General features: G+C 37.3%; 1 protein-coding gene across 1 annotated transcript in view; it reads left to right on the top strand.

Annotated features, from left to right (window-relative positions):
- LOC134302411 (caspase recruitment domain-containing protein 10-like) overlaps window positions 1–16,926 on the top strand; it is a 35,193-nt gene extending 18,267 nt beyond the window's left edge. Inside the window, exons 12-26 of the mRNA XM_062987505.1 lie at window positions 420–513; window positions 1,199–1,237; window positions 1,500–1,537; window positions 1,632–1,720; window positions 1,840–1,886; window positions 2,671–2,749; window positions 2,865–3,021; window positions 3,106–3,229; window positions 3,491–3,728; window positions 4,613–4,655; window positions 6,361–6,463; window positions 7,187–7,345; window positions 8,095–8,210; window positions 8,913–9,028; window positions 16,722–16,926. Of these exons, the coding sequence (XP_062843575.1) occupies window positions 420–513; window positions 1,199–1,237; window positions 1,500–1,537; window positions 1,632–1,720; window positions 1,840–1,886; window positions 2,671–2,749; window positions 2,865–3,021; window positions 3,106–3,229; window positions 3,491–3,728; window positions 4,613–4,655; window positions 6,361–6,463; window positions 7,187–7,345; window positions 8,095–8,210; window positions 8,913–9,028; window positions 16,722–16,926 (1,647 nt within the window). The remainder of the gene's footprint in view (window positions 1–419; window positions 514–1,198; window positions 1,238–1,499; window positions 1,538–1,631; window positions 1,721–1,839; window positions 1,887–2,670; window positions 2,750–2,864; window positions 3,022–3,105; window positions 3,230–3,490; window positions 3,729–4,612; window positions 4,656–6,360; window positions 6,464–7,186; window positions 7,346–8,094; window positions 8,211–8,912; window positions 9,029–16,721) is intronic.
- Window positions 16,927–26,856: the final 9,930 nt, after the last annotated feature.

Genomic DNA, 26,856 nt, shown 5'->3' with positions numbered 1-26,856 from the left:
GGACACACACCCCTGTAAAAATTTGACCAAAATGAATGATATCAGAATTACAGACTATAATGATGAGGATTTGTAAAAGGTCACAATTAACAAATCACATTTAAATAAACTGATTTAATATTTAATAATAGTAGCTAGTACACACCAGCCAACCGCCAAAGTGACTCTGATTTGTCCTGTAGAATGTTCCTGACACACATTGGCTTCATTCCTTTATTCAATGTCTGTTTTACTATTGCTTTATCCTAGTCAGGGTCAGTGTTTTATATGGTCAATTTACCTCCTGCATATAAACACAGACAAGGATCAAACCCAAGAATTTAGGAATCATGTTGCTTTGTGGCACCCACTGTACCAGATGCACCACTGTGCCGCTGGCTATGCTGTATTTTTATTTCTCTGTGTGTGTGTGTGTGTAGTCATTTCTGTCCTTGATCAGTGAGGAACGTTGCTTTGGACCCTGCTGTTCACTCAGTTTGACCCCCTACGATCGGTCCAACCAGGTACTGCAGAAGTTTACACACACACACACACACACACACACACACACACACACACACACACACACACAATGTTTTAGCTAAAGGTACTAAATGCCTGAGCACGTCAGAGCATGTACACAGACTGAAAATGTTTAAGGTCTTTTTCGTTGTGTACTGATTGTTTTCATCATTTATTTAGTCAGTGGATTCAGAAAGTATTCAGACCCCTTGGCATCTTTATTTTGTTATAAATTACCATGAATCTACACAAAAGTATTTAGACCCTTTATTAATTCCTTTGTAGAAGCCTCACTGGCAGCAACTACAGCTGCAAATCTTCTCAGATAGGTTTCAATAAGCTTTTCACATCTGGATTTAGGCAGCTTCTCCCATTCTTCATGGCAGATCCTAAACACGAGCATCTGTCAACCTCAACCTTGAGGTCCTTCCACAGATGTTTGTTGTTGTTGAAATCTGGACTTTGGCTGAGCCACTTAAGGACATTCAAAGACTTGCCCTGAAGCCACTCCAGTTGTTTTAGCTGTATGCTTTAGGTCAGTGTTTTGTTAAAATGTGAAAGTGTAAGGTTTTTTTCAATGATGTTCCAGTATTTGCATTCATTGCATTGCCACTATCTGAACATGGAATCCAGACTGAATATGTTCTGAATCCACTGTTACGTTCATTCATTTGTTATTTTTTTGTTTATCATTCACAGTCCCTCTCTAACAGTCAGAACAGTGAACATGCAGAAGGTAAGATTCAGTCTCACAATCTTCTTGTTCAACCATAACTGAACTGCATGTAGCAAGGTCCATAAAGACATGGGTTTTTGGGTTTGGTGTGAAAGACCTTTAGTGAATTACACAAAGACTTGAATTTAACCCCACTGAACACCTTTTGGATTAATTGAAGGCTCTTGGGTAGACATTGGTAACTCTGTGGTAGACAGCGGAGGCTCTTGGGTAGACATTGGTAACATTAGTGTGTGTGTGTGTGTGTGTGTGTGTGTTACAGATCTCCAATACACCTCAGAGGAAGACTTGTTCAGTCCGGTGTGTATCACAATATAACCCACACATGTAACTGCTGTATCTACTGATGTCTTATTTATTACAAGTGTGTGTGTGTGTGTGTGTGTGTGTGTAGGTGTGCGGCAATGCTAAGGAGATAAACAGACTTTCAACTTTCCCGTTTCCTCCCTGCATTAACTCCATCAACCGCAGAGTCAACACTGAGTATGATACACACACACATTCACTACATAAACATCGACTAATAAACACTCATTAAATACTACACACACACTTTTACATTCTTTATATAAACATTAACCATGTTTGTGTGTGTGTTTCAGGTTTGATCTGGACTCATGGGGTAGTGATGAAACCAGCAACATCACAGGTTTGAAATCTTCGACACAAACGTCTGTGTGTGTTAGCGGGCGTGTGTATTTAGTGTTACAGGACCGGATTTCTAATGATGTTCCCACATTCCAGGATATAAAACGCTGCTCTGCATCCTTATTGGCTTCTAATAAATGCTGTATGGCCATTTAAACACCAGACCATGAGCTTGTTGGACGTCCCATTTCAAAAACAAATGGTATTAAGTGGCCCTTACTCCACAGTTCCAAAAATTATGAAGTAGAAGACCGAAAAGTACACCTCCCGAAGGCTAGGCAGTTCACCCATCCCCGATCTCATCATGTCTGTATGTAGACCTGACCGGCCAATAGCACTGCTTGGTAGTATGCTAGTGTAATTTATAGCTGAGCCACCTGAGTGGCCATATCCATAAAGACGTGATTTAACCAGTGGAGTAAGAACTTCACAGACCTGACCCCAAATTTGGTTGCCCCACATGCTGTCTAACTTTACAAATGTTTCTTTTACTAAATAGGCACAACAGACACACAAAAATCTTGTGGAAAAGCTTTCTCAGAAGAGCTTAGGCTGTTATAGCTGCATGGTTTTGGAATGGCATGTCAGGCTCTTGGTCAGGCGTCCACATAGTTTTGGCTTTATAGTGTAGGTACTGCCTAAATGTGACAAATCTGCAGCTAGAGAAAATGAGAAGGGGGCAAATACTTAAATTAATAAGTCTGTAGTGTGAATACAGATGTGTGTGATTCACAATTGTGATGTAATGATACAGTGTGTGTGTGTGTGTGTGTGTGTGTGTGTAGATACTGAATCATCGACATCTCTACACTCCCATCTCTTCTTTCCTGATTCACCTGCTACAAACACCAAACGCACACCTGAGTAAACACACACACACACACACACACACACACTTATATGTAGTCAAAGGACTTCCTGTGACACCTGGAAGTTCCACATGAACTGCTTGTTGTACTTCTGTTTTTTTTTTTGGCAGATCAAATCTCTCGCCTCCCACCCCACCCAAAAACAGCAGCCTGGCTGATGACATCACCATCATCGGGGGTAACCGTACAGGTATATTTGTACAGACGGTGAGGGCGGGGTCAGTGGCGGAGAGGTGTGGTCTCACAGAGGGGACTGAGCTAATCCAGGTAAGAGATGCTGTGCAGTTAGGACGAGTGTGTAGTTCATAATAAGTGTACGGTTTTAATATGTGTGTGTGTGTGTGTGTGTAGCTGGAGCAGGAGATGTTTTCGGGAGGGGGTGTGGATATGACTCAGTGTACAGCAGAAGTGGCACACTTCACCATGCAGTGGTGGAACGAACCAGCTGCACTTAAACACCGACCCAACCACAAAGGTGACACACACACACACACACACACACACACACACACACACACACAAAGTTGTCTGAGTCCTTCAGAAGCTTCAGCAGTGATCAAATTAGCATGATTAGCAAACGATAACAGCCCTCTCAATGACCTTTAGCAACATGCTAACTAAATTCCACATGCCCACACTGCCCCTGCTGTTCTAGAGAGCTGTGTCAGCCCTGAATTAAACCCATGTGGAGGTCCTGTACTGTAGAACTCTGACCACTGTTCCATCTTTCTTTCAGGTTATTCTGCTCTGATCAGTGAGCTCTCCTCAGACTCCTTCACCGGCGCCGACTCCTTTTATGTACGCGTGAACCTCGACCTCTGTTTCCGTGATCAGCCAGGTCTGAGTGTCGGCTGTAATGACGTCCTGCACGTAACCGACACCAGATACAACGGCAAGTACCAGTGGCGCTGCAGCCGTGTGGACGTACAGTCTGGTAAAGCGCTGCAGAAGGGAGCTGTACCCAACTACAACAGGTACAGAGTCTTGTTCTCATGGTTTTCTTGGTGGTCCAAACTGAACTAGCACATTCAGTGGTGGTTGTTGAATATTCTTGGGGTTTTGATGATAGTTGCTCTTCTTTTTTCCTATAAAAACTATGTGTGCTCATTAAACTTTATTATTTTTAACACATTTTAATAAATTCACTTGATTCTTCAAGAGGTAGAAATAATCTGAGGGCTGACAGACATTATAGCAAATGTGTTTTGGTTTTCTTGAGTGTTTTTGTGCTGTAACAATATTTTTCTTGCTAATTTCTCGTCTTTATACACTAGAGGCACTCAGATGGTGCAATAATAAATTGCACTAAACCACTACTAATAAGATAATGTTTTAAATCTCATTGGTGTTAATGGTTGGTCTGGTGTCTACACAAACATGATTGGCTATGTCTTTCGGGAAGGGGGTGTTTATAGTGCACTCTCAGTGCTGGTCCCAAGCCCAGATAAAATAAGGAGGGTTGAATCAGGAAGGGCATCCGGTGTTAAAACTACACCACATCAGGTATGCAGTGGTATGAAAGTGGTAGTTTGGAGAAAGTGGTCTAAAAAAGTGTGAAGGAGAAATTGGTGATCCAGAGAAAGTGATGATCAAAAAAAGTAGAGATCTGGAGAAAGTGGTGACTTGGGAAAAGCTCTGATCTAAAGAAAGTGGTGATCTGGAGAAGGAGGTGGTCTGGAGTCTGGAGAAAGTGGTGATTTGGAGAAAGTGGTGGTCACAGTTTATATGCATGGCAAGATCCCTCATTCCAAAGAGAAACATCTCCAAGATCCATTTTTTTGTTAAAACACCATGTAGGTCAGAACAACAGTCATTTTTTGGTTGTGTGATTTTGTTGTGTGATTTTGTTGTGTTTCAGGGCGCAGCAGTTACTGTTGGTAAATTTACGCAGTAAGAAGAAAGTAAGTATTTACTCTCCTGCATGTTTCTGCATTTAAACACTGATGTCCAAGCAAGCGTTTCTTAGAGACCTGTGTAGCGAACTCAGCTGATTAATGGTCAAAACTCGAAAACTGATAATTCATGGAGATTTATTGTCTTTAATTCCAGAATTCACCGTAAGAGCTAAGTTAAACAAAACAAAATAAATAGTTCACAATTACTGTCTGTACAGAAACAACACACATATAACAGCATGTTTTAGTGTAAAACAACTCAGATCACAATCACAGTTCACTTTCTCATAAATGAAAAAACCCATAAACCAGCTCCACTCAAATGCCCTTAACCCACCAAACAGATAAGCAGAAAATATGTTCGCCCATATACATTTATATTTCAAATGAGATTATGACATGAAGCACCTTGTACTGTGAATTAACTATATAAACAATAAAAATATATATACCTTGTTCGCCATTCAACTAGGTGCTATTTTACCGTTTCTGAATACCTTCCAGCAGCTTTCTGTCTACCACGTCTTTTCCCTCCAACTGTTTCTTTTTTGCGTGTAAACAGCAGCAGCATGAGTGAAACAACAGCATGAATGAAACAGCAACATTCACCAAAATAAGAGTCTTTACCTTTTTACATAAACCCAAAATCTGAAACTGAACTGAACACTTATACAGGCTGATAAAACCACAAGCTGGGGTTGGGTGGTATTACGGTATACCGCGGTGTTTAAAAATGTTGACTGTATTTAAAAATGGTGGCGGTATTTTAAAAATGTGAAGCGCCAAATTTCTGCTTCAGTTTGAGGTGATAACACAAAAGCTAGGGAGCGCTCTACATAGGGTGTGTTCGAAAACCTAGTGAGCTGCCTTGCTGTCTTACTGCCTACAAAGGCAGCTGCCTCAGTAGAGAGGATTCTAATAAGTCAATGACCTCATAAGTCAGGTTATTAGAACGCGCTACTCAGACAGCGATTCGGGTATCCCTTGCTAAACTAACCATTAGCATCTTGCTATTCAAACCAATGGGATGGGGTGTCAGCATGTCAATATAACCTTCGTGTACCAAAAACGGTTAAATTCAGTGACAAGCCAGAACTTGCAAATAAAAACACTTGTGCAAGTTTGTACAATATAATATTATCTCTCTCTCTCTCTCTGTGTGTGTGTGTGTGTGTGTGTGTATGTGTGTGTGTGTGTGTGTGTGTGTCGCGTTCACTCTCCGCGATACTGAAAGTGTTTTGGATTTGAATTTCGACAATAAACAGCTCTCATTATGACTGATTGATTCCCTCTACTGATGGAAGCGGAATGGGTGGATTACAGTCGATAAGAACTGCGCAAAACTAAATATATATATAACGACTCCCAGAGGCGCGACTCTGTTCCTTTCGTTCATTTCAAAGAGCCATTCAGTAGAATCGGATCATTCGCAAACGACCCATTACTAACAGAGACACCCTGTGTAAGGAATCAATCAGTATCCCAAGGTGCCTGTACAAAAGTGGAGGAACTTGGAGATTAGCACATAACCTAACTAACTGGTTACAAAAAAAGAAAAAAAATGGAAGAAAAATGGGAAAAAGGCAGAAATAAAATTACCATAAGTAAAAACAGCTTCAAGTATTTAATAAAAAAAAAAATTAAACTTGTCATAACTCTAACAATGTTTGTGTCTTTGTGTGTGTGTGTGTGTGTGTGTGTGTGTGTGTAGTTTGGTAGGAAGTTTTGTGAGAGGGTTCGACTGGTGAAACCCATCACTGCTAAATATAGTGGTGTTGGCTCCTCCCACCCAGTCCTCTACACACTCAGTAACCGTAAGCCCCTCCCACTTTTCTATCTTCTACATTTCTAACTAACCACTGCAGTTACTCACAATAGTGCTGAAGTCTGAGCGCCCACTTTTCCACTGGCTCTGATCTCTCAGTTATCTCTGGTCATGAGTGTTTCTACTGCTGAGATGATAAACCTGCGGTCCAGAGTTCTGTATGGTAAGTGTAAATGGGTAGAAGAAAGCTCAGTGTAAAAATGATTACTGTCCCTTTGAGCCACAGGTTTGTTATTTCAGCAGTAGAGACACTTATGACCAGTAATAATTGAGAGAACTAGACGTGTGATGAGGCACCAACATGACAAAATTGAAGGCAGTGATTTAAACAGACACGACCAAGAATAATCTGAATAACACCACAGCGTGGATCACATTATCGGGGCGTGTCTGCTACAGGCGACACATGACAGAGGACGTTGGAGAACACTGACCCATCTGTACCGCCAACCATCCAGCTACCTGATTAAATTATATAAAACAAAACAAAAAAATCACTGATTCCAGAATGAATTGTGAATCACATAAGGGAGTTTTGTTTTACCAGTTTATTCCTCTATAGTCAACATTGTTGTTTAAGTCCAGTTAGTAGAGGGTGATACAGGCGTTGGATAGATTTGTTTCATAAATAAATGATGTTTAATGATCTGGATTAATCCAGTGTAGTGATTATGTGTGATGATTAATCTCACCTGATTGTGTGTGTTTGTAGGTAATGAGGAACATCCAATACCGTACAGTCTGGTACAGCCGGTGCATGTGGACAGTAAAAGGCCGGTTATCTTCTCTCCATCTGTTCTGTCTCGGGGTCTCATAGAGCGATTACTGCAACCTGCAGATTCAGGACTGTATTTTAATACCTGTCAACCAGGTAAACACACACAAACTCAAACACATAAACACACCGAGGCATCCAGTTTTGGTGAATCCAACAGTGTTTGAGCTTCGGCTTCTCAAAACAATGTCATAATCTACTAAGACTGTGGTTCTCAAACTATAATACAAATACGCAGCCTCCTTCTGGTGGTACGTAAGAGGATCTACTGAAATGAAAGTACAAAGAGAGTACAAGAAGGACAATATTTCCAGTTAGGGTTAGTAGATTTCTCAGTGGTCTGTGCTGTGCATTATATCATATTAGTTTTAAAATATAGCTGAACAAATAGGCCTATACAGTAATATATTTAATGTAAGAAATAATGGTGGTACTTGGTGTAAAAAGGTTTGAAATCCATTGCACTAAGATCTGTTCAAGTGACTACAAACCTCAAATCCGAAGACATTGTGACAGGATGTAAAATGATAATAAGATCAGAAAGCAGTGATTCTAACACAACCAGTACAAGTACAAACATGTAGAGTTTTACACAAACACACATAACAGGAGCATCTACAGAAGGTTTAATTCTTTACTAGCAAGGATGAGTCGAAACTATTTAAAATCAACATTCCTCAATGAGAAATTACAGGGATTTTAGTTAGTTAACACATCACATGTGTAGATGGTCAGATGTCCATATACTTTTGGTAAAACCAACCATTATAATCTGATCCAAATGTTTGAGTAAAATGGTAAAAAATGAGCTTTAATTGTGTGTGTGTGTGTTTGTGTGTGTTTAGAACCGATAGCAGTGAGTGAGCGTGATGATAAGAGTGTGTTCATGTTGGATCACACACACACTTCAGATCACACACTCGGCATCAGACTGCAAAGTATACAGGAAGTTATTGACCAGGTACACACACATACACACATGTATATTGAACATACAGATTAAGTTTGTATGTTACTGACATGTGACTGACATGCACTGATGTCAGTAACGCGTTACTTAGTAACGTGTTACTCTAATCTGACCACATTTTTCAGTAACGAGTAATCTAACGCGTTACTATTTCCAATCCAGTAATCAGATTAAAGTTACTTATCCAAGTTACTGTGCGTTACTATTTTTGCGTCTCGGAGAGTGACGTCTGGCCTATGCGACAATTAAGTCACGAGCTGCGTCCGGAATCGCATACTTACAGAGTATGCACTAGATTGGAGGAAGTATGCACTACTCGGCCGGTAAAGAAGTACGGCAGCTGCTGAATGTAACTAATAAAGTAAGTTGTAATCTAACTTAGTTACTTTTAAAATCAAGTAATCAATAAAGTAACTAAGTTACTTTTTAAAGGTAACTATGCCATTACTGCTGACATGTATCTTACATGTTACTGACACGTTCCACTGTCCAGTTTTGGTGAGCCTGTGCCCACTGTAGCCTTAGATTCATGTTCTCACCTGCTGTTGTAGTTCTGAGATGCTCTTCTGCTCACCGTGATGGATCAGACTGATTATCTGATGGAGGAGCAGGTTACATGTGTTTCTAGTTAGTGTATTTATTTGTTATTAATATTTTGTGTGTGTGTGTGTGTGTGTGTGTGTGTGTGTGTAGGATAAACACTGTTTGCTGCAGTTGAGTGTGAGCAATGTTGAAGTGCTGTTAAAGGAGGGCGTGTATCCCATCATCATCCACATTATACCCAAAGATAAGAAGGGCAGGAAGTTCCGGTATGGCTCTTTAACACACAATCATGCACACAGACACACACACACACACACACACACACATATATATACACTCAACTCAAACTCAAAAGAAGCTTTATTGGCATAACAAATAAGGACATTCGTATTGCCAAAGCAAGTTACAGGGAAATATTAAAAATAAAAATAAGAAAGAACAAAAATATACAGAACAGTTACATGTGCAAAAAAATGATAAAATATTAATAAAAACAGTGCAAAATTATAATATTTACATTAACGAGGTAGTAAAAACGATCAGTTTGTGTGTGCGTGCCTGTGTGTGTGTGTATGTGTGTGTGTGTGTATATATTCACTATTACTCCAGTAGATGGAGCTCAAGTAACATAAAAGAAAATAGTGGCATTATTACTGTTACACCTTAAGATTCATTCACCTGTGATCGTTTAGCATCTTTATTAACATTTTAGAATCCGAGACCCTCGAAATATTTCATTTAAACCCAGATTATAATCAATATAACTCAAAACATGAACATACCTGAGAGAAGTAGCATGTAGCACAGTTAGCTCACACAGATAATACAGCTCTCTCTCTCTCACTGACTACTGATAGCTGAGAAGCTAACTGAGCTAAACATTGTCACATTTTCATTCACGTTTAATTTAAATCGTCACAGTTTGATTAAAACACGCTCTATGTCTCTAACATTATAATTTACACACAGTATGAATAAGATACATGACTTTTATAAACTTATTATCATATTTTAGTTCAAGAGCCACTACAAACATCTACTGTGTTTTTAATAAAAGCCGGGAAACGCTGCACTCACTGTAGGTATAACGGTTATAACGGTTATAACGGTCACAGCTACACCTCAGCAAACCACATATTTATAAATGACATAAATCTCTAACTATTTAACTAATTACAATTAATTATAATGTGACATCCTGTAAATAAGCAAAATAAAGGTTTAGTAAAGTTCACATCAGAAATGTCTCATAATTAATATTTGCTTTGTCATACTAATAAACGTGTATATTAACAAATCCCACATGTACTCATACACAAACACACTTATCAGTAAGGATATTCTATAAATATTGGATAACAAGCTAAATATAAAGCAATATTTACACAGTATTAAAAACTGCATAATACACAAAACATAATAATGTAGCTTAATTTATAACTGAAACATATTCAGGTATTAATTCCATTTTACAACGTCTACAGGTAGTGTATTAAGTCATTTATCTATTCTAACCTAACAGTGTATTAAGTATTTTATCTATTCCAACCTAACAGTGTATTCTGTCATTTATCTATTCTAACCTAACAGTGTATTAAGTCATTTATCTATTCCAACCTAACAGTGTATTAAGTCATTTATCTATTCTAACCTAACAGTGCATTAAGTCATTTATCTATTCCAACCTAACAGTGTATTAAGTCATTTATCTATTCTAACCTAACAGTGTATTAAGTCATTTATCTATTCTAACCTAACAGTGTATTGTCATTTATCTATTCTAACCTAACAGTGTATTAAGTCTTTTATCTATTCTAACCTAACAGTGTATTGTCATTTATCTATTCTTACCTAACAGTGTATTAAGTCATTTATCTATTCTAACCTAACAGTGTATTAAGTTATTTATCTATTCTAACCTAACAGTGTATTAAGTCATTTATCTATTCTAACCTAACAGTGTATTAAGTCATTTATCTATTCTAACCTAACAGTGTATTGTCATTTATCTATTCTAACCTAACAGTGTATTAAGTCTTTTATCTATTCTAACCTAACAGTGTATTGTCATTTATCTATTCTTACCTAACAGTGTATTAAGTCATTTATCTATTCTAACCTAACAGTGTATTAAGTTATTTATCTATTCTAACCTAACAGTGCATTAAGTCATTTATCTATTCCAACCTAACAGTGTATTAAGTCATTTATCTATTCTAACCTAACAGTGTATTAAGTCATTTATCTATTCTAACCTAACAGTGTATTGTCATGTATCTATTCTAACCTAACAGTGTATTAAGTCTTTTATCTATTCTAACCTAACAGTGTATTGTCATTTATCTATTCTTACCTAACAGTGTATTAAGTCATTTATCTATTCTAACCTAACAGTGTATTAAGTCATTTATCTATTCTAACCTAACAGTGCATTAAGTCATTTATCTATTCCAACCTAACAGTGTATTAAGTAATTTATCTATTCTAACCTAACAGTGTATTAAGTCATTTATCTATTCTAACCTAACAGTGTATTGTCATTTATCTATTCTAACCTAACAGTGTATTAAGTCTTTTATCTATTCTAACCTAACAGTGTATTGTCATTTATCTATTCTTACCTAACAGTGTATTAAGTCATTTATCTATTCTAACCTAACAGTGTATTAAGTCATTTATCTATTCTAACCTAACAGTGTATTAAGTCATTTATCTATTCTAACCTAACAGTGTATTGTCATTTATCTATTCTTACCTAACAGTGTATTCTGTCATTTATCTATTCTAACCTAACAGTGTATTAAGTCATTTATCTATTCCAACCTAACAGTGTATTAAGTCATTTATCTATTCTAACCTAACAGTGCATTAAGTCATTTATCTATTCCAACCTAACAGTGTATTAAGTCATTTATCTATTCTAACCTAACAGTGTATTAAGTCATTTATCTATTCTAACCTAACAGTGTATTGTCATTTATCTATTCTAACCTAACAGTGTATTAAGTCTTTTATCTATTCTAACCTAACAGTGTATTGTCATTTATCTATTCTTACCTAACAGTGTATTAAGTCATTTATCTATTCTAACCTAACAGTGTATTAAGTTATTTATCTATTCTAACCTAACAGTGTATTAAGTCATTTATCTATTCTAACCTAACAGTGTATTAAGTCATTTATCTATTCTAACCTAACAGTGTATTGTCATTTATCTATTCTAACCTAACAGTGTATTAAGTCTTTTATCTATTCTAACCTAACAGTGTATTGTCATTTATCTATTCTTACCTAACAGTGTATTAAGTCATTTATCTATTCTAACCTAACAGTGTATTAAGTTATTTATCTATTCTAACCTAACAGTGCATTAAGTCATTTATCTATTCCAACCTAACAGTGTATTAAGTCATTTATCTATTCTAACCTAACAGTGTATTAAGTCATTTATCTATTCTAACCTAACAGTGTATTGTCATGTATCTATTCTAACCTAACAGTGTATTAAGTCTTTTATCTATTCTAACCTAACAGTGTATTGTCATTTATCTATTCTTACCTAACAGTGTATTAAGTCATTTATCTATTCTAACCTAACAGTGTATTAAGTCATTTATCTATTCTAACCTAACAGTGCATTAAGTCATTTATCTATTCCAACCTAACAGTGTATTAAGTAATTTATCTATTCTAACCTAACAGTGTATTAAGTCATTTATCTATTCTAACCTAACAGTGTATTGTCATTTATCTATTCTAACCTAACAGTGTATTAAGTCTTTTATCTATTCTAACCTAACAGTGTATTGTCATTTATCTATTCTTACCTAACAGTGTATTAAGTCATTTATCTATTCTAACCTAACAGTGTATTAAGTCATTTATCTATTCTAACCTAACAGTGTATTAAGTCATTTATCTATTCTAACCTAACAGTGTATTGTCATTTATCTATTCTTACCTAACAGTGTATTAAGTCATTTATCTATTCTAACCTAACAGTGTATTAAGTTATTTATCTATTCTAACCTAACAGTGTATTAAGTCATTTATCTATTCTTACCTAACAGTGTATTAAGTCATTTATCTATTCTAACCTAACAGTGCATTGTCATTTATCTATTCTAACCTAACAGTGCATTGAGTCATTTATCTATTCTAACCTAACAGTGCATTAAGTCATTTATCGATTCTAACCTAACAGTGCATTAAGTCATTTATTTATTCTAATCTAACAGTGTAATAAGTCATTTATCTATTCTAACCTAACAGTGCATTAAGTAATGTATCTATTCTAACCTAACAGTGCATTAAGTCATTTATCGATTCTAACCTAACAGTGCATTAAGTCATTTATCGATTCTAACCTAACAGTGCATTAAGTCATTTATTTATTCTAATCTAACAGTGTAATAAGTCATTTATCTATTCTAACCTAACAGTGCATTAAGTAATGTATCTATTCTAACCTAACAGTGCATTAAGTCATTCATTTTCTCTAACCTAACAGTGCATTAAGTCATTTATCTATTCTAACCTAACAGTGTATTAAGTCATTTATCTATTCTAACCTAACAGTGTATTAAGTCATTTATCTGTTCTAACCTAACAGTGTATTAAGTCATTTATCTATTCTAACCTAACAGTGCATTAAGTCATTTATCTATTCTAACCTAACAGTGTATTAAGTCATTTATCTATTCTAACCTAAGAGTGCATTAAGTCATTTATCTATTCTTACCTAACAGTGCATTAAGTCATTTATCTATTCTAACCTAACAGTGTATTAAGTCATTTATCTATTCTTACCTAACAGTGTATTAAGTCATTTATCTATTCTTACCTAACAGTGCATTAAGTCATTTATCTATTCTAACCTAACAGTACATTAAGTCATTTATCTATTCTAACCTAACAGTGTATTAAATCATTTATCTATTCTAATCTAACAGTGTATTAAGTCATTTATCTAATCTAACCTAACAGTGTATTAAGTCATTTATCTATTCTTACCTAACAGTGCATTAAGTCATTTATCTATTCTAACCTAACAGAGCATTAAGTCATTTATCTATTCTTACCTAACAGTGTATTAAGTCATTTATCTATTCTAACCTAACAGTGCATTAAGTCATTTATCTATTCTAACCTAACAGTACATTAAGTCATTTATCTATTCTAACCTAACAGTGCATTAAGTCATTTATCTATTCTTACCTAACAGTGTATTAAGTCATTTATCTATTCTAACCTAACAGTGCATTGTCATTTATCTATTCTTACCTAACAGTGCATTGAGTCATTTATCTATTCTTACCTAACAGTGCATTGAGTCATTTATCTATTCTAACCTAACAGTGCATTAAGTCATTTATCGATTCTAACCTAACAGTGCATTAAGTCATTTATTTATTCTAATCTAACAGTGTAATAAGTCATTCATCTATTCTAACCTAACAGTGCATTAAGTAATGTATCTATTCTAACCTAACAGTGCATTAAGTCATTCATTTTCTCTAACCTAACAGTGCATTAAGTCATTTATCTATTCTAACCTAACAGTGTATTAAGTCATTTATCTATTCTAACCTAACAGTGTATTAAGTCATTTATATGTTCTAACCTAACAGTGTATTAAGTCATTTATCTATTCTTACCTAACAGTGCATTAAGTCATTTATCTATTCTAACCTAACAGTGTATTAAGTCATTTATCTATTCTTACCTAACAGTGCATTAAGTCATTTATCTATTCTTACCTAACAGTGCATTAAGTCATTTATCTATTCTTACCTAACAGTGCATTAAGTCATTTATCTATTCTAACCTAACAGTGTATTAAGTCATTTATCTATTCTTACCTAACAGTGCATTAAGTCATTTATCTATTCTTACCTAACAGTGCATTAAGTCATTTATCTATTCTAACCTAACAGTGTATTAAGTCATTTATCTATTCTTACCTAACAGTGCATTAAGTCATTTATCTATTCTTACCTAACAGTGCATTAAGTCATTTATCTATTCTTACCTAACAGTGCATTAAGTCATTTATCTATTCTAACCTAACAGTGTATTAAGTCATTTATCTATTCTAACCTAACAGTGCATTAAGTCATTTATCTATTCTTACCTAACAGTGCATTAAGTCATTTATCTATTCTAACCTAACAGTGTATTAAGTCATTTATCTATTCTAACCTAACAGTGCATTAAGTCATTTATCTATTCTTACCTAACAGTGCATTAAGTCATTTATCTATTCTAACCTAACAGTGTATTAAGTCATTTATCTATTCTAACCTAACAGTGCATTAAGTCATTAATCTATTCTTACCTAACAGTGCATTGTCATTTATCTATTCTTACCTAACACAGCATTGAGTCATTTATCTATTCTAACCTAACAGTGCATTAAGTCATTCATTTTCTCTAACCTAACAGTGCATTAAATCATTTATCTATTCTAACCTAACAGTGTATTAAGTCATTTATCTATTCTAACCTAACAGTGTATTAAGTCATTTATCTGTTCTAACCTAACAGTGTATTAAGTCATTTATCTATTCTAACCTAACAGTGTATTAAGTCATTTATCTGTTCTAACCTAACAGTGTATTAAGTCATTTATCTATTCTAACCTAACAGTGCATTAAGTCATTCATTTTCTCTAACCTAACAGTGCATTAAATCATTTATCTATTCTAACCTAACAGTGTATTAAGTCATTTATCTATTCTAACCTAACAGTGTATTAAGTCATTTATCTGTTCTAACCTAACAGTGTATTAAGTCATTTATCTATTCTAACCTAACAGTGTATTAAGTCATTTATCTGTTCTAACCTAACAGTGTATTAAGTCATTTATCTATTCTAACCTAACAGTGTATTAAGTCATTTATCTATTCTAACCTAACAGTGCATTAAGTCATTTATCTATTCTTACCTAACAGTGCATTAAGTCATTTATCTATTCTAACCTAACAGTGCATTAAGTCATTTATCTATTCTAACCTAACAGTGCATTAAGTCATTTATCTATTCTTACCTAACAGTGCATTAAGTCATTTATCTATTCTAACCTAACAGTGCATTGTCATTTATCTATTCTAACCTAACAGTGCATTGTCATTTATCTATTCTAACCTAACAGTGCATTAAGTCATTTATCTATTCTTACCTAACAGTGTATTAAGTCATTTATCTATTCTAACCTCACAGTGCATTAAGTCATTTATCTATTCTAACCTAACAGTGTATTAAGTCATTTATCTATTCTAACCTAACAGTGCATTCTGGATTCAGTACAAAAAATTCATAACTAATCCAATAGATGGAGCTCATGTAACATAAATGAATATATTGACGTCACTACAATTTATAATTCACTTGTGATCGTTTATCGTCTTTATTAACATTTTAGATTCGGACAGATCTCCACATATTTCATTAAAACCTTAATTACAATCATTTAAAACATGAACATACCTGAGAGAAGTAGCATAAAGGACAGTAAGCTTACACAGATAATACAGCTCTCTCTGTATTAGCTTCTTTTGACTTATTTACATTTTAACAATGTTAAATAAACATACATAATACTTCAGTCTAGTTTATAACTGAAACATAGTCTGGGATTAATTCTTTTTTAAAACGTTTAAATGTTGCGCATTAAGTCTCGGCTACTCTTTACATTGCAGTTCAGATTCAGAGCAAAGCAATTCACAACTAGTCCAATAGAGGGAGCTCAAGTAACATAAAAAAGTGACGTCACTATAACTTAAAATTCACCATTGATTGTTTATTAACACTTTAGAATCCGGAAGAACTTGTCACTCAAAACATGAACATACCTGAGGGAAGTAGCATGAACCACAGCAACTATTTACCCATCTACAATTCATTATACTGTGACATCCCGTATATGAGAAAAAATAATGTTTCCTCTCGGTGGACAGGAAGCTGTTGGGGTGTTTTGGAGACAGGAACGTGATGGAGGTGATGCAGGTGGAGTCGGTACAGTTGGAGATGTTACCACTGATGTTCACCACACTGCAGCCTAATGACTGGAGCTGCACTAATGAGCTTATCAACACTGTACGCACCACCATACACACCCAACAGGGGGCGCTGGTCTGGCTGGAAATGGACCGGATTCAGTAAATCTTACTACAGCAGAGGTTCTCACAATGAGGTGTGGGCCAAGTTTCTTTATGTTGAACGTGTTTATTCTGTAAAATTATACACAAGTGGCCTGTTGCAGCTCATCTAACAGTTAGGTGAGGAGCCACTGGACCACAGTAACATGGGTTATATGGGTTTTTGTGCTGTAAATGCTTCTATGTGTCATTTTCTAGGACCAACTACCACAGTTGAAATGCGATACAAGCTGCATGATAAATCTGGTCTCTGGGGTCAGTTTTTTACTCTGCCTCCTCCGCAGCTTAACTTGAAAAGCTTTTACTGCATCATACATGTCCATGATCACACGACCCCGTCCCTGAAGCTGGATGTCCAGCATTTTTCAACAAGACGATGCAAAACCACCTGCTGCACACATTACAAAGGCATGGCTGCAGAAGAAAAGGGTACGGGTAATTGATTGGCCTGCCTGCAGTCCTGACCTGTTCATAATAGAAAATGTGTGGAGAATTTTGAAATGAAAAAGTGACGACAAGCAGTACTGTAGCAGAGTCAACTTGGCAGCACTTGGTTTCTTCTTTGCATTGATATTTTGATTATAATACTAATGGTGACTTTGGATTGTAGTGTTCATTGAGTTTATTGTCTTGTGTTTTCACTTCATGATTTATTTTGATTGTTTGTAGGGCGAGCTGCCATTTTGTTTGATTCCTCATTTCTTTTGTGTTTGACAGCTAGGAAGGTTTAGGGTTGTGTTGTTGTTTACTGCTTAGTTTTGCTGAATTATCTTTGTAGTTAGTTGGAAATTTGTTTTATTGTTTTTGGTCTGTGCTCACCCTGAAGCTTATGTGTATTTAATGGTGTTTTCAAGTATGTGGAAAAAAGCACAGAATAAGTAACATTTGTGTCAATATGTGAAAAACATGAACAGGGAACCAGGAACAAGCTACATTTCCAAATACAGTCACACAGAACAGATTACATTTCTAATCCAATATTGTAAATATCACTGTAAATAAACATTTACTGCACTCTAAACATTGTATGCTATCCCCTTTATTTTTTAAAGGGAATAGTGGTCATAACCATGCAGGAAAGTGATGGGGTTAAAATAATCCAGCTCATAAATAATGTCTGGACAGTGAAGGATCTTTCAGGAGATGCTTTTCATTAATAGATGGAGTACAGTGGACCGAGATGGGCTACTTCCAGTAATTACATACCCACAAAGTGTGTCCATATGGTAGGTGTAGCTCATCGAATGTACACACAAGATAGGTTTACTTTAATAAAGTGGTTGTATAATGTTGTGTCTGTCACAGCTAACAGAATAAGGTAAGTAGTAAATAATAGATTTGAATTTTATTAATCTGTTTATTTTTATGCTAAATGTTTTACAGACATTTCAAACTTTCTTGTATTATTAAGATCCACATTAAATGTTCAGCTTGAATTTTAGATGTTGGATGATGTTGTAATAGTTCATAAATTCATAGTGATTCATTTATACATGTAAAAATAATTATGTAACAAGCTCATATTAGGTCATTTTTAAATATCTATTCAAACTAGAAACTACAAGCCAGCTAGAATACTTGTCTAAATACTCCAGTTAGTTCTGTTAAATGTAGATGAACTGCTATTACATACAGAATAAAATGTAAAATAAAAATGCTGTCTGCAGTAATAAACCATCGTCATTATTTAACCCCTTAATTCCTGAATGTATTTATAATTATATATATAAAAAAATTATTTGTGTTTTTGCTTTAAAGCTGATGCTGCATTAAGTGGAGAATGTTAATTTGTCCATAGCACATAAAATAGATAAAAATGGTAAACAGGAATCAATGGTAAAATGGTTAAAAAACAAAAAAGTAATGAAACACATTTTCCCATCTCAGGTATGTAGACTTTACATTCAGGTATGCAGACTTACATACATACATATACATACACATATACAGTATATGTTATAATGATACACTAATAATGTAATAATACACCACACATATAATATAATATTTGTTTTATTAGGATTTTAACGTCATGTTTTACACTTGGGTCAGAAACAGTAGTTACTCATTACACAAGATTCATCAGTTCACAAGTTTATATAAAACACAGTCATTTTAGTCATTTAGACAATTTAGTGTCTCCCATTCACCTCACTTGCATGTCTTTGGACTGAGGGAGGAAACCGGAGCTCCCGGGGAGAACATGCAAAGAACATGCAAAGGAACAGTGAGGCCAATCCCTTTATTTTTGCTGTAGACTGAAAACATTTGGGTTTGACATTAAAAGATGAATATGAGACAAAAGATCAACATTTCAGCTTTTATTTCCAGGTATTTACATCTGGATCTGATACACAGTTCAGAAGCACCTTTTGTCTGAACCCACCCATTTTTCTTGTGAGCAAAAGTATTGGAACAGATCAACTTAAAACAGATTAAAGTGAATAAGACTTAATATTTAGTTGCAAATCCTTTGCTTGCAATAACTGCATCAAGCCTGTGGCCCATTGACATCACTAAACTTTTGCATTCTTCTTTTGTGATGTTTTTTCAGGCTTTCACTGCAGCCTCTTTCAGTTGGTGTTTGTTGGTGTTGAGGTTACTCCCTTCAGTCTCCTCTTTAGCAGGTAAAATGCAGCTCTATAGGGTTTAAGTCTGGAGATTGACTAGGCCAGTCCAAAACCTTCCACTTGTTGCCCCTGATGAACTCCTTTGTAGTTTTGGCAGTGTGTTTTGGGTCATTATCTTGCTGCATGATGAAGGATCTCCCAATCAGTTTGGTTGCATCTTTCTTTAAATTAACAGACAAAATGTTTCTGTAGACTTCTGAGTTCATTGTACTGCTGCCATCATGCGTGACATCATCAATGAAGATTACTGAGCCCATACCAGAAGAAGCCATGCAAGCCCAAGCCATGACATTACCTCCACTGTGTTTTACAGATGAGCTTGTATGTTTGGGATCATGAGCAGATCCTTTTTTTCTCCAAACTTTAGCCTTTCCATCACATTGGTAAAGGTTCATCTTTGTCTCATCAATCCATAAAACTTTATCTGTACTTCTTGGCAAATTCCAGCCTGGCCTTCCTATTCTTCATGCTCATTAGTGGTTTGCATCTTCTGGTGAAGCCTCTGTACTTTTGTTCATGAAGTCTTCTGTGAACAGTAGATTGTGATACCTTCACTCCTGCCCTCTGGAGGTTGTTGCTGATGTCACTAACAGTTGTTTTAGGGTCTTTCTTTACAGCACGCACAATGTTTCTGTCATCAACTACTGTTGTTTTCCTGGGTCTACCTGTTCAACATCTGTTACTTAGTACACCAGTGACAACTTTCTTCTTCAGGACATTCCAAACGGTTGTACTGGCTATGGCCAATATTTGTGCAATGGCTCTGATTGATTTTCCATCTTCTCTCAACTTCCCAATTGCTTGTTTTTCACCCATAGACAGCTCTCTGGTTTTCATGGTTACTCCTCTAACTATAAATGCACAAAAAAAAAACCCCAAATCTGAAACTGAGAGTAGACATCCAGCGCTATTTATTGTTTAAATAATCAATGTAACAGGACACACCTGGGCAACAAAACACACCAGTCACATGTTCCAATACTTTTGCTCACAAGAAAAATTAGTGGGTTCAGACAAAAGGTGCTATCTTCTGAACTGTGTATCAGATCCAGATGTAAATACCTTGAAATAAAAGCTGAAATGTTGATCTTTTGTCTCATATTCATCTTTTAATGTCAAACCCAAATGTTTTCAGTCTACAGCCAAAATAAAGGGATTGGCCTCACTGTTCCAATACTTTTCTTTTTCCCTCTCAAACGTCTCTTTCTCTTCTCTCTTTGAGTGTTCATGTAGTGTGAGTGTCTAGTTAGAAAAGGGTTAGAAACATTGTCTTCATTCTGTGATTTTGCTGTTTGGGCTTGTTTTGCAGCCACAGGACAAGTAAAACTTGCAAGGAAAAACTGGGCTATAACTGGGCCACGCAACAGGTCAAAGATCCCAAGCATACCAGAAAATCAAGAGCTAAATGGCTAAAGAAGATAAATACACTGACCAGGTATAACATTATGAGCACTGACAGGTGAAGTAAATGAAACTGATTATCTCTTCATCATGGCACCTGTTAGTGGGTGGGATATATTAGGCAGCAAGTGAACATTTTATCCTCAAAGTTGAAAAATGGACGAGCGTGAGGATTTGAGTAAGTTTGACGAGGGCCAAATTGTAATGGCTAGACGACGGGGTCAGAGCATCTCCAAAACTGCAGCTCTTGTGGGGTGTGTCCCGGTCTGCAGTGGTCAGTATCTATCAAAAGTGGTCCAAGGAAGAAACAGTGGTAAACCGGCAACAGGGTCATGGGCGGCCAAGGCTCATTGATGCACATGGAGAGCGAAGGCTGGTCCATGTGGTCCGATCCAACAGACGAGCTACTGTAGCTCAGATTGATGAAGAAGTTCATGCTGGTTCTGATAGAAAGGTGTCAGAATACACAGAGCAGCACAGTTTGTTGTGTATGGGGCTGCATAGCCACAGACCAGTCAGGGGGCCCATGCTGACCCCTGTCCACCACCGAAAGTGCCAACAATGGTCACACGAGCATCGATTCCAGACCACTGAGCAATGGAAGAAGGTGGCCTGGTCTGATGAAACATGTTTTCTTTTACATCACGTGTATGGCCAAGTGCGTCACTTACCTGGGGAACACATGGCACCAGGATGCGTTATGGGAAGAAGGCAAACTGGTGGAGGCAGTGTGATGCTTTGAGCAATGTTCTGTTGGGAAACCTTGGGTCCTGCCATCCATGTGTATGTTACTTTGACACGTAGCTCCTACCTAAGCATTGTTGCAGACCATGTTCACCCTTTCATGGAAACAGTATTCCTCGATAGCTTGTATACTTGTATTTTTTGTTATCATGCTAGGTTATTTTTTTGAAGCTGGTTATAATCACACAGTTATATAGGCCCTGATAGTGAATAATAATGCTTTTAATAAAAATTATTTATATCATAATATAAAAAAAAACAGTATTTCTTTATCTCTTCTGTTTTTACATATTGCTAAAAAGGATTATTTCTGAGGACAGGTACACACTTTTCACATGTGCTCACCATAGAGTGTTGACTTCTATACCATTTTTATTCGCATCTAATATTAATTATTCGTCTACACTTCAATCAGGCTCTAAAACCTTTGGTTTCTGACTACCATTCAATCATACACTAATTTCACGTAATAATTCACCTACAGATTTATACTTCTATCATCGCCACTTAGTTAAGCCATTTACTTATTAACTGTGATTGTGTGTTATGCTTTGTTAGTTTAATAAACATTATAACGATTCAAAACTTAACGCTGTGTTTTGGATTAGTCGGGGAAGAAAAATAATCGATGTTACATACTTATTTCAACTGAGAGTGACTGAATTAGTGAATTAGGTTTCCCATCAATTTATCCTTAAATAAAAATCGATGGTGGTGCTCCGTTATATTGGCTATAAATTATATAATTAAATAATTAATTGATAATCTCTCTTTTACACTAAAATATAATGTTTCAGATCATCAAACTAATTTTATTATCAGTTATAAATCAGTCATATACAGTGTATCACAAAAGTGAGTACACCCCTCACATTTCTGCAAATATTTCATTATATCTTTTCATGGGACAACACTATAGAAATAAAACTTGGATATAACTTAGAGTAGTCAGTGTACAACTTGTATAGCAGTGTAGATTTACTGTCTTCTGAAAATAACTCAACACACAGCCATTAATGTCTAAATAGCTGGCAACATAAGTGAGTACACCCCACAGTGAACATGTACAAATTGTGCCCAAAGTGTCAATATTTTGTGTGATCACCATTATTTTCCAGCACTGCCTTAACCCTCCTGGGCATGGAATTCACCAGAGCTACACAGGTTGCTACTGGAATCCTCTTCCACTCCTCCGTGATGACATCACGGAGCTGGTGGATGTTAGACACCTTGAACTCCTCCACCTTCCACTTGAGGATGCGCCACAGGTGCTCAATTGGGTTTAGTCCATCACCTTTACCTTCAGCTTCCTCAGCAAGGCAGTTGTCATCTTGGAGGTTGTGTTTGGGGTCGTTGTCCTGTTGGAAAACTGCCATGAGGCCCAGTTTTCGAAGGGAGGGGATCATGCTCTGTTTCAGAATGTCACAGTACATGTTGAAATTCATGTTTCCCTCAATGAACTGCAGCTCCCCAGTGCCAGCAACACTCATGCAGCCCAAGACCATGATGCTACCACCACCATGCTTGACTGTAGGCAAGATACAGTTGTCTTGGTACTTCTCACCAGGGCGCCGCCACACATGCTGGACACCATCTGAGCCAAACAAGTTTATCTTGGTCTCGTCAGACCACAGGGCATTCCAGTAATCCATGTTCTTGGACTGCTTGTCTTCAGCAAACTGTTTGCTGGCTTTCTTGTGCGTCAGCTTCCTTCTGGGATGACGACCATGCAGACCGAGTTGATGCAGTGTGCGGCGTATGGTCTGAGCACTGACAGGCTGACCTCCCACGTCTTCAACCTCTGCAGCAATGCTGGCAGCACTCATGTGTCTATTTTTTAAAGCCAACCTCTGGATATGACGCCGAACACGTGGACTCAACTTCTTTGGTCGACCCTGGCGAAGCCTGTTCCGAGTGGAACCTGTCCTGGAAAACCGCTGTATGACCTTGGCCACCATGCTGTAGCTCAGTTTCAGGGTGTTAGCAATCTTCTTATAGCCCAGGCCATCTTTGTGGAGTGCAACAATTCTATTTCTCACATCCTCAGAGAGTTCTTTGCCATGAGGTGCCATGTTGAATATCCAGTGGCCAGTATGAGAGAATTGTACCCAAAACACCAAATTTAACAGCCCTGCTCCCCATTTACACCTGGGACCTTGACACATGACACCAGGGAGGGACAACGACACATTTGGGCACAATTTGGACATATTCACTGTGGGGTGTACTCACTTATGTTGCCAGCTATTTAGACATTAATGGCTGTGTGTTGAGTTATTTTCAGAAGACAGTAAATCTACACTGCTATACAAGCTGTACACTGACTACTCTAAGTTATATCCAAGTTTCATGTCTATAGTGTTGTCCCATGAAAAGATATAATGAAACATTTGCAGAAATGTGAGGGGTGTACTCACTTTTGTGATACACTGTATATATATATATGACTGATTTATAACTGATAATAAAATTAGTTTGATGATCTGAAACATTATATTTTAGTGTATCCAAGTGCGAGTGTGCTCATTGTAGCAAGTAGATGATGGCGTCCTCAACACAAACCTCATGGCGGTAGGCGAACTGCAGTGGGTCCAGGGAGGTGGTCACCTGGGGACTGATATGGGCCAGAACAAGTCTCTCCATTGCCTTCATAATGTGTGATGTTAAGGCAATCGGTCTGTAGTCGTTGAGGACAGAAGAGAAGACTTCTTTGGTACTGGAACGTGGCGCGGCGTTTTACATAGTACTGGAACCTTCGTGAGATGCAGGCTCAGATTAAAATGTGATGCAGAACTCCACATAGCTGGTCCGCACAGGTTCTCAGGACTCTGGGGCTTATGCCATCTGGAAGCATAGGCAAGCTGTAGCCTAGTGGTTAAGGCACAGGACTAGTAATCCAAAGGTCGCTGGTTCAAGCCCCACCAGTGCTAGTTTGCCGCAGTTGGGCAAGGCTCTTAACCCCCAGTTGCTCAGAGTGTATACTGTAACTGTACTGTAATGTCTGCTAAATGCCTAAAATGTAAATGTGGACCAGGAGCTTTGTTCCAACGCAGTCTTTCCAGCTGTCTCTTCTCCTGGCTGCTGGAACCAGACAGACAGGACAAGGGTGTACTGGAAGGCTCAGTTGTGTGAGACGTGAAGGGGGGTGATGATAAAAGAGATTTTAAGTCCAGTGTGCTTGTGAGGGGTTTGTTGGAAATGTGCGAATTGTTGGTATTGATGGAGAGGTGTGACAGGAACCCAAAGGTGGTACTGATGGCTGGAGAGGTGTGACAGGAGGGGGAGGTGAAGGCTGAGTGATCAGTGCTGAACCTATTAAAGAAATTGTTCAACTCATTAGCTCTAATTCCTTCACCCTCCGTCTGATTCATCCTTGCCTTGAACCCCGTGGTTGTTCTCATACCTGACCACACATCCCTCACATTGTTTTGTTAAAGCTTATTTTTGAGCTTCCGTCTGTACACCTCCTTGTTTTCTCTCAGCCTTACTTTCAGCTCCTTCTGTATTGTCTTTAGTAATTCAACATCACCATCTCTAAAGGCTTTCTTCTTCCAATTTAACAGCTCCTTTAGATCACTGGTGATCCAGGGCTTGTTATTGGGGAAGCATCGCACTGTCTTGGTGGGTATGATGTTGTCCACACAGAAGTTGATGTACCCTGTTATACAGTCAGTTAAGGTATTGATGTCATCACCATGGGGCTCACAAAGTGCATCCCAGTTAGTGGCCTCAAAACAATCCTGCAGAGTCTCATTCGCTTCCTGTGTCCACCTCCTTACAATATGAGTTGTTGCAGGTTGCTCCTGAACAATGGGTGTGTAGGTGGGGGTGAGAAAAACAAGGTTGTGATCTGATTTGCCCAAAGGGGGGAGGGTAGTGGAGCTACGGTAAGTCCAATGTTTTAGGGTCTCTAGTGAGGCATAGTGAGGAAGTATGGAGTGTTTCAGAGAGTGAAGTGATGATGGCGCATGTGAATTCTCTCAACATGTAGTAAGGACGCAAACTCACGGCTAACAGTTCAATGTCCATGCTACAAAACTGCTTTTTAACAGTATCGTGTACTGGATTACACAATTTGTCATTCACCCATACAGTTCGAAAACCAGGGATGGAAGAATTTGAGTCCGGAATATGTTCCTGCAGCCATGTCTCAGTAAAACACATAACACTGCATTCCCGATATTCCCGCTGCGTTTGTGTTAGCACACTGAGTTCATCCATCTTATTTACCAGAGATCTTACCAGGAAGCTGCTGCCAGAGAGGATAATGCTGCGAGATGCTGTGGCATGACCTTAAACAGGCCATTCATGCTCTAAAACCCTCCAATGTTATGCTGAATTAAAACAATTCTGCAATGAAGAGTGGGCCAAAATTCCTCCACAGAGATGTGAAAGACTCAGTGCCAGTTATCGCAAACACTTGATTGCAGTTGTTGCTGCCAAGGGTGGCATAATCGGTTATTAGGTTTAGGGGGCAATAACTTTTTCACATAGGGTCAGGTTGGTTTGGATAGCTTTTTTCCCTTAATAAATGAAATCATCATTGAAAAGTGCATTTTGATTTGTAAGGTCAGACACCGATGTTGGCTTGGAGCCGAGCCCAACTCCTGAAAAACAACCCCACACCATAATCCCCCCTCCACCAAACTTTACACTCGTTCTCCTGGCAACCACCAAACCCAGACTCGTTCATCAGATTGCCAGATGGAGAAGCATGATTCGTCACTCCAGAGAACACTTCTCCACTGCTCTATGCTTTACACCACTGCATCCGATACTTTGCATTGCACTTGGTGATGTAAGGCTTGGATGCAGCTGCTTGGACATTTCCTCACTACTAAATATTCTACAGTTGTCTGTCAGTGGTATTATAACAAAGTGGAAGTGATTGGGAACGACAGCAACTCAGCCACCAAGTGTTAGCCATGTTAAATGACAGAGAGAGTCAGCAGATGCTGAGGCGCATACTGCGCAGAGGTCACCAACTTTCTGCAGAGTCGATCGTTACAGACCTCCAAACTTCATGTGGCCTCCAGATTAGCTTAAGAACAGTGTGTAGAAGCAATCAGCATTAACTTTGTGATAATGGAAAAACCTGCCAATTTGACATGTATTGTTGCCAATATTATGGTCTTCCTTATGTTTAGACTAAGACCTAT

The sequence above is a fragment of the Trichomycterus rosablanca genome, chromosome 2 (genome assembly GCF_030014385.1).
Source record: "Trichomycterus rosablanca isolate fTriRos1 chromosome 2, fTriRos1.hap1, whole genome shotgun sequence".
NCBI lineage: Eukaryota > Metazoa > Chordata > Actinopteri > Siluriformes > Trichomycteridae > Trichomycterus > Trichomycterus rosablanca.
Note: the sequence above shows the minus strand (reverse complement) of the source record. Positions and strands in the feature narration are given on the sequence as shown.